Here is an 8,969-nt window from a genome sequence, read left to right on the forward strand (position 1 = left end):
TATTCCTCGCGAAGTGAGCTTTGCTCGGAATTATGTGGATTTCGCCGGCAAAAATGAGAAATAAATATTTATCTCGGTTATTTATGGCTCCGAGTGTAATGCATGTTGGTGTGCGCTTATCAAGATTCAGTTCATTTGAGCAATTTATTTTGAATAATTGCTGCTTCACCGTGTAACCGTTGGTGACTTTGTGGTGATATTTCGGTAAACACGGCAATCAAGTATCACCTCGTGACGCCGACCGACAGGGCCGTATCTGAAGAATTTTAGGTGACAAATCTAAGTTATCTGATCATTTATCTGTTGCCAAGAAAAGAATACCAGAATCACGACTGCTTCGAAACCCCCGAAACCCCGAAACAGCAGAACATATAGTGAGAGAATGTAGAGTGGAAGAAAGAATGAGATGGAGGGAGAAGCTGAGAAAGGAGATGGGAGAGAGGGGAGCCGCATGTAAGAGATAACAATGGAGTAAAAGAGGAATGGGTGAGGTTTATAAATGAGATGGCTGAACACGTCATTGGCGATGAAGGGATGTAAACCGACCAATGATCAACTGAGATGATCAATTGGTGATCGAAACACATGTTGAGGTGTTAAAAATAACGATTTGGTGTTGGGAAAAACCTCCAGTAATATTCATTACTACACCAAAGGTTCCAAACAGTGCATAATAAGTATATTAGATCAAGCCAAAGTAGACCATATCATTTCCTTTGAAGTTTCAACAGCTTTCAATGTGTACCTAAATCAGAGCTACCTACAGTTCAACAACAAATTTTATAAACAGGATTCAGGTTTACCAATGAGTTCACCCCTTAGTCCACTTTTAGCAGACATATCTATGAACAACTTGGAGGCCACTATAGTAAACAGAAAACCTAGCTATACAGACATTACCATCTCAAGCTATTCTCTCCATCCAGACAGTCATAAATTAGTAGCCTACAATTCAATGTCGCTCACACTGCCTTTGTCTACTAACAATCTAGCTAGGGAATTTGATATAATCACACAGATAGGTAATAATAATGGTTTCAACGCAGATACTATCCAGAAAACAAAGCCGTAAATTCACTTACAGCTTAATATACCCTCTGGTCAAACAACCAGAAATCAAGAAATGGGTGACTCTAACATATTTTGGAAAAAGAACAGAGATAATTGCGGGTTTCTTCAGAAAAAAAACAATCTGGAAGTGGCATTCAGAGCACATGCCAGGTTATCTGATTTCCTTTTCAATGCCAAAGATAAGGCATTGGAGAAATCTGGAGTTTATAAGCTTAAGTATCCGGAGTGTAATAGTGTTCATGTGGGACAATGTGGTCGAAATTTCCAAAAACGGTATGCTGAACATGAAAGGTCCTTCAGATTAGGAAAAAATGATTCCACGTTTTTAAATCATTCCTTGGCATGTAACCACAAGTTTCCGAATCTAAACGATACGGAAATTCTGCACTATGCAAGGAAGGGTTGCAAACTCAATTATTTAGAATCCTTGGAAATTCACTCTCCGGTTTTTAAATTGGCACATCCGCATTGTGAACTGTAAATTCAGGTACTCAATCAAGCTTAGTACCTCTATTATTACCTACAGGGGTGCTAAATAGAGGCTAATGTAATGAACCATTGTTAGTTTATTGTATGAGTTTGAAAATAGGACGAAACTGCAGTAACGTTAGTTACAAATAAAAGTGGTGAAAAACATAGAAATTTTCATTTCTCTTTTCTTCATTATAATTTCCCACTACGTAGAAACGGTTACATCCATCAATTTATCAATATTGATACTGTTTGACGAAATTATAAAGGAAATATGTCTTTGACTGGACTAACAGTGTTTATGATACCAATAACACCCTAGAATAACTAATTTGAATGATCTTCTTGTAAACTGATCAATAAACTCCTTTCCATGTAACCAGTTCTCATGTGTTACATGTTTTCCTTCAACTGTGTCACTTATTTCTTCACCAGTATCAACATCTATATTTTTCCCTGCTAGAACAACTTCTGAGGTATATTAATTCCAATTGAATAATTTTCCTCACACACCTTCTGATGATGCTAACTCGGTTCGTGAAACGCGAGACGAGAGGCAGTGCTTCAGTTTTGTTGTTTGTGGGAAGTGTTGAGCTGTGAAGACGACGTTGGATTTTGATCACAAAAATCCTACTTTGACTACAAAACCATACTACGTTTGAATTTATTCCACTTCAGCTGTTCATGGCTTTCAATTTTTATTTAATAATTATGATCAACGTACTGGAAAAGTAAAATATTTAAATAAGTATTGAATTGAAAGTAATTTATTCAGTATAGAACGAATATTGGTATGTTGAATTATCTATTTCACATCTCCATCTGTCTGCCGTCACAACTGACGTTTTTCTACGAATGAAAATCAACATCCAAATAAAGAAATCTTGATGAAATAACGATGATCATCAAAAACGTTGATCACTCGCTAAGTGGTCATCTCCCGATCCTCGTTTACTCTTCCGAGTGTTTGAAATTATAATTTTGTTACAGATAACGAAGCTGAAGATTGACAGCAATCCATTTGCTAAAGGCTTCAGGGATTCTTCTAGGCTCACAGAATTCGAAAGGTATGCATATTATTAACAATTTCTAGACACTAATTAGTATGGTTTCATGATTATCTCCAGCTGCGTCATATAATATTCCGTAGTTGCCACAAATAATCATGAAAAGCATCGAAATCCGGATTAGATGGAGTTGATTTGCTCATGTAGGTTTTGGAAAGATTTTCTTTGAACAGTGTTTTGAATCCGATGAGGTCGCAAAGTTTTTGACACGGCTCCTATTGAACATCATCCTATTCATCAGCTTGTCTCGCAATTTATTTAAATATGTATATAGATGGAATTGAGTACCAGAGAAAATCGGTCATTCAAATTTGTGTTGGGGCTCTTGACTGACGGATTCGAAGCGATGTTACTTCTCTAACCCTGGAACAGAATTTCAACCTCTACACTACGCTAGGTGAAACAAATTTTTCACAGATCGATTCAGAATGACTATAGTTATTTTTAAGAATTATGTCATTCAGACATAGCTGTAATCTGATCTTAAAATGTTGAGATCGAATAATTGTTCTCAATGTGATAGATGATAGATCATAGATCCCATAATATTGCTGAAAGAAAGGGTCCTGCTATACAGTGTGGTCCACTAAGTCTGCAACCAATGGGAAACTTTTTTATTATCGATTTCTCAGAAAATTTTATTCTTGACAAAAGTTGGTGCATGTTCCAAAAATATACCGAGTGTACCTGAAATGTCTTTATGACAAACACCATACAGGATAGGCCAAAAAATATAAAATTTCTTCAGTAGTAAAGTTCCCTTATTTCAAAAAATATAGAAATATGTTAGAGAGAAAAGTTGCTTAGAATTGAAAGTTATGTTCAGATACGAAGTCATAGCCTGCTATTCGAATTTTTTTTCTTTTGGAAAATTTTGAATTTGAATTACCCCCGTATGATACATATTTTTACTATTTTGATTTAATATGTATTTGAAGTAGCCACAATCAAATCATTTTGGAGTATTTTTCAACAAATCAAAGTGTATTTGTAAGCTTGACGTACTTCAAGCAGTAGTAGAAAATCCAAGAAGGTTCATCCAAGAAATTAGTGATTATACCGGCATAAAAAACCTCTGTGAAGCGTATTCTCAAGAAACATAAGTACCATGCTTACAAACCTACATTCATTTGTACATTTCAAGAAAGAGACTATGATTTGAGATATGATTTTTCCATGTAGATTCAGAGTGAAGTAGAAGAACAACGAGATTTTCATCGATGTATTCTGTTTGAAGATGAATCTACTTTTACAACAAATGGGGTTCTATCATCACAAAATTGCAGATGCAGTATTTGTTTTATTCTAGAGTCCTGTTAAATATCGTTGCAACAAACATGAAGTTGACGGTCACCTAAAAAAATACAAATCTAAGTTAATTGTACAAATACACTTCAATTTGATAAAAAATACTCCAAACTGATTCGATGGTGGCTACTTCAAATACATATTAAATCAAAATAGTAAAAATATGTATCATACGGGGGTAATTCAAAATTTTCCAAAAGAAAAAAAACTTAATAGCAGGCCATGACTTCGTATCTGAACATAACTTTCAATTCTAAGCAACGTTTCTCTTCAACATATTTCTATATTTTTTGAAATAAGGGTACTTTACTCCTGAACGAACTTTATATTTTTTGGCCTATCCTGTATGGTGTTTGTCATAAAGACATTTCAGGTACACTTGGTATAGTTTTGGAACATGCAGCAACTTTTGTCTAGAATAAAATTTTCTGAGAAATCGATAATGAAAAAGTTTCCCATTTGTTGCACACTTAGTGTGGACCACACTGTATATCTCTAAAGAATACACATATTCCCAAGTATATAATTTGAATGATCCGGGTCGCCCAAATAGAAATTTGAGATGACTATCAAAATTATTCGCAAATCTTAACAAAACCAAATACTTGAGAAAACAATTGCCCATTTTTGGGAAGTTGTAGTTTATAGCAACAAGGCCATGAAACTGAAGAGTTTCTGTAGAATTGGAGGAGGCGGTTCTCAAAGTAATTAGTGAACATCCAGAGACAAGTACAAGAAAAATTAGTCAAACTTTAAATGTGAGTCACATGACGGTTTACAGAATTTTAAAGGAACAGCAAATATATCCTCATCATATTCAGCGTGTCCAGGCACTTACGCTACGTAATATCTAACCACATATCGAATTTGCTCAATGGCTTCAAAGAAAAGTCGAACAACATCCGCAAATTTGATCGAAAATCCTCTTCACAGATGAGGCTAATTTTTCAGGAACTGATAGTGGTATCAGGAACTTCCATAACAACCATATCTGGGCGAAAGATAAACCACATGCGATAACGCAAACTCATTTCCAAGACAGATTCTCTTTCAATGTATGGGCCCTATTTTCTCCCCTTACGTTTGAATGGGGATGCTTAACTACATTTTTTGGAACACGAGCTTACCCAACTTATGGAAGATGTTTCATTGGTCTCCGAAATCACTCTTGGTTTATGCACGATGGAGCTCCTACTAATTTTGTGTGATGGCAAGAACTTTTTTAGACATAGCATATCCCTAACGATGGGTAGGAAGAGGAAGCACTGAGTATTGGCCCTTGAGGTCACCGGACCTCAATCCCGCCGATTTTTTCTTTTGAGGACACCTTAAATCAGTAGTTTATGCTAGCCCATTGAAAACGAGGAAATGTTGGAAGATCGCATCATAGCTTGCTGCGAAACGATAAGAAACGCTCCGGGCATTTTTCAAAGGGTGCGGAATTCTTTGATGAGGAGAGCAGTTTATTTTCCTGATAAATAACATAGTACTTCTCCGATTTTTTTTTGGAACTCAACACTTTCTAATTGAATAATTAAACCTGACAATTTTTTTTTCATATGGATTGAATAAGCAGTTCGATAATGCTCAGTTCAGAAGAAGTCTGTACGGGTATACTGCGTATAAAGTTTTACGAAAATAACTAAAATTGCAAAAAACTTATGACAAAAACCTTCCATGTTTTGAAAAATTTCAACAATTTGTATTTCGAAAACGAATCATTCTTCGTTGAACATTTTATAGGAAAAAGTTGTTCATTTTGACGAGATCCACCACATACTTAGTTTTTGTAATGTTCTCAGCAACTTCACTTAGCGCCCTAAAAGTTAAGTAATATGCATCAATATAGAAAATTGTAAATATCTCGAAAACGATCACCTCCAGCGTTGTTGAGGAGGTGTATCTTTTTTTATTTGGAATAGGTGTGGGAATTAAGCTTTTTCATGAAAAGTACCAAAAGTTTACTGTCAAAAAAGTTAGGGCAATTGGAAATAAATAATGACAGTGTACACAGCGCCCTCTAGATGTTACACGAAAATTCATACAAAATTATGATTTTCCACGTCAAAAAAACCCCGGGTACCGAATTTCGTGCAAATAACTTATTTTTTGCAAGAGTTATTTCCAAAAACCGAACAAAAAAATTCAATTTCAACACCCTGTATCTCCGAAACCAAGCATTTTCGGACAGAAGTTTATATAGACTTTTTTTCTTAAAATTGTCTCAGGAATACGTCACTTGAATATTTTAACGTACTTATTTTACACCCTGTATATTTCATAAATCTCTGGGGAGAAAGTTTGACAGAAGTGCAACTATTTTGAAACAGAAAAGACGCAAAAAACTCATGAGGCCACTGTGTTTTCCAAAAACCGGACAGGCAGGCAAATTTCAAGCAGCAAAAGATTGTATACGAAAAGTCGATTTTATTTCATCCGCTACTTCACTGGTGTTAACAATAGCTGTGTCAGAAGCTTCTGAGACCTCTTTATTTTGGCCCCAATCCTCAATAGAATTCCAAATAGAAATTTTTCACTTGAATCAAACCAAATAAGTATCTTTACTACTTGACTAATCGCCACTAGTTTCTATGATTACAGAGAGACAATGGAATCCATGCTAGCCGAGCAGCACTACTTCCGCTCCCCCCTCCGCCCCTTCGCCGAGATGGACCCTCACAACAACAACCTCTCCTTGGAAGAAAAAGCTATCCTAGCAGCCAGATCACAGCTCTTCCTCCGCGCAGCAGCAGCAGCAGCGGGACCATACGCCCCCCTGATGGGGGGGTTATACGGCGCTGGAGGCTCCCAAAGCAGCGGCACTGTGCCCCCCGGGGTGCTGTGGAACCAGTGGGCCTGTCTGGGGCCGTCGCTTCTTGCTGCGCAGCACCAACACCAGCTTGCTGCGGCAGCGGCCGCGGGGAGCTCGCAGCTGCAGCAGCCTATCTCACCTCTGGCTAGGCCGCTTGCGCAGCACAGATATTCCCCCTACGCGCCGCAGCAGAGGTCCTCACCTGACACCAGCCTGAGGGACGATAGGGAGTCTCCGAGTAGCCCCATCTAGGGCGACTTCTTTTTGTGATATTCAGTGGAAACATTTTGTTGTATAATTGGGTATTCGGTACGTGACGTAGAGGTGGAGGATGTATTTTTGTTAAGGAAGAGAATGCAAAACAATGCATTGAACTGTTGAACATTGAGAAATTGCTAATTTAGTTTCATTGAGTTGTGAAAACTCTGCAAATCCTTTTATGCTTTCCAAAAAACAATCTATCCCGTTTTGAAATTTCAAATTTTCCGAACAATAATTCGGTGCCGTGTTTTAGAAGAACTCTGGTACTTGGTGAAATGGTTTCTGTCCCAAAAACACATAGTCACTTGATTGACGTCGATCTTTGTCGTTGTTTTGGTTTCTACAGTGGTTTTCTTCAATGTCCCCCCTACTTTTATTTTTTGAACAGGTCAACTCAAAAAATTGAAATTTGGGATAATGAAATCAATGCATGAACACTTTATATTGAAGTAACTTTCAAGATGGCGACTGGGCGCTATCTGGGAAAAAACTAATGGAAAGAGGAGTTTTGTTACACATCTTTTTGAAGCTCCTGACAAATGCTTCACAATTCTAGGATATATTGTCAATATCTTCAACTACTACAAAATGGCAAAACTTTGCCATGAGCTTGAGTTCAGTTCAGAAGATGCTTGAAATGGTTGCCTTGAACTTCTTGACATATCAACAGCCTATCGAATATTTCATGCCGAACATTTTCGAACACAGTAACGTCAATATCTCTACAAATATTTATTATTCTCCGCCGTATATCCAATATTGCAGCGGGTTCAGTTTCGTACACTCTTTGCTTCAAATAGCCCCATAAAAAATCCAAAGGTGTCAAATCTGGCGAGCGGGCTGGACATTCTGTTAGACAAACTTGATTATTATGGTTTCAGAGGAATTAGCCTGCAGTGGTTTAGATCTTACCTGGAGAATCGTAGCCAGTTGGTAGAAACTGACCACTATTCACGTATTGGAGCTACTAGATGTGGTGTGCCTCAGGGTTCGGTACTGGGACCTATTTTATTTTTTTTATATGTCAACGATATCTCCCATTTGAATATATCTGGGAGGTTAACGTTATTTGCAGATGATACCACTATACTTTGGCACAGTAGTGATGAAACATCGTTACACAATGTCATACAACGTGATCTCGAAACAATAAGAACGTGGTTTGACAATAATCTCCTTGTACTCAACATCTCCAAAACTAACTTGTTAACCTTCAAATGTGAATTGGACACAATAATTCTTGATTCAACTAATATTGACAATTCCCCCTGCACAAAATTCTTGGGTCTTCATATTGACAGTAACCTGAGATTCGATGAACATGTTAAAAAACTGTTTAAAGAACTATCCTCTAGGTGCTATGCCATTAGAGTCATCAATAATGAGGTAGGATTTGCAGCAGCAAAATCTGCCTACCATGCATTAATTGAATCGCATATAGGTTATGCAATTGCTTTTTGGGGAGCATGCAATAAAAATTTATTACAGATGATCCAAGTTGTACAAAAAAGAGCCATTAGAGCCCTCTTCAAGATTAAGAGTCGCAAATCGTGCAAAGAATACTTTAAAAATCACGAAATCCTCACAGTGATCTCTATTTTTATATTGGAAACATCTTGTTTGATTCATAAGCACCGTGATCTATGTAAGGGAGCGTCATCGTCTTACAATACTCGAGCTTCCCAAAACTCGACTCTTATGTTGCCTATACCCAAAAGTCGCCTCAATATACAACTACCTTCCAGCAAGAATTAGGGAAATCAAGAATTACAATAGATTCAGAGGTAGTGTGAAGGTTTTACTCTTTGATCATCCCTTCTATAGCTTGGATGAATTTTTTATAGCCAAATTATCTGAATGAACTCATTATCCATATCTGTCATTGCTGAGGCTCAATTATGTGAATATGTATGTATGGATGGGTGTATATATATATATATATATATATATATATATATATATATATATATATATATATA

At 36.8% G+C, this 8,969-nt stretch overlaps 1 protein-coding gene across 2 annotated transcripts in view; it reads left to right on the plus strand.

Moving 5' to 3' along the window:
- The window catches only part of LOC111510840 (T-box transcription factor TBX20), a 122,011-nt gene extending 114,426 nt beyond the window's left edge, over positions 1–7,585 (plus strand). The window contains exons 5-6 of one of the 2 annotated variants that reach the window (XM_074171156.1): positions 2,533–2,609; positions 6,504–7,585. In XM_074171156.1, coding sequence (XP_074027257.1) covers positions 2,533–2,609; positions 6,504–6,981 — 555 coding nt within the window. In that variant the 3' untranslated portion in view covers positions 6,982–7,585. The remainder of the gene's footprint in view (positions 1–2,532; positions 2,610–6,503) is intronic. The other variant, XM_074171157.1, reaches the window with a different exon arrangement.
- The last annotated feature ends 1,384 nt before the right edge of the window (positions 7,586–8,969 follow it).

Source organism: Leptinotarsa decemlineata, unplaced genomic scaffold, assembly GCF_025532065.1.
Source record: "Leptinotarsa decemlineata unplaced genomic scaffold, Ldec_3_MD MMD2_tig00000008_RagTag_RagTag, whole genome shotgun sequence".
NCBI lineage: Eukaryota > Metazoa > Arthropoda > Insecta > Coleoptera > Chrysomelidae > Leptinotarsa > Leptinotarsa decemlineata.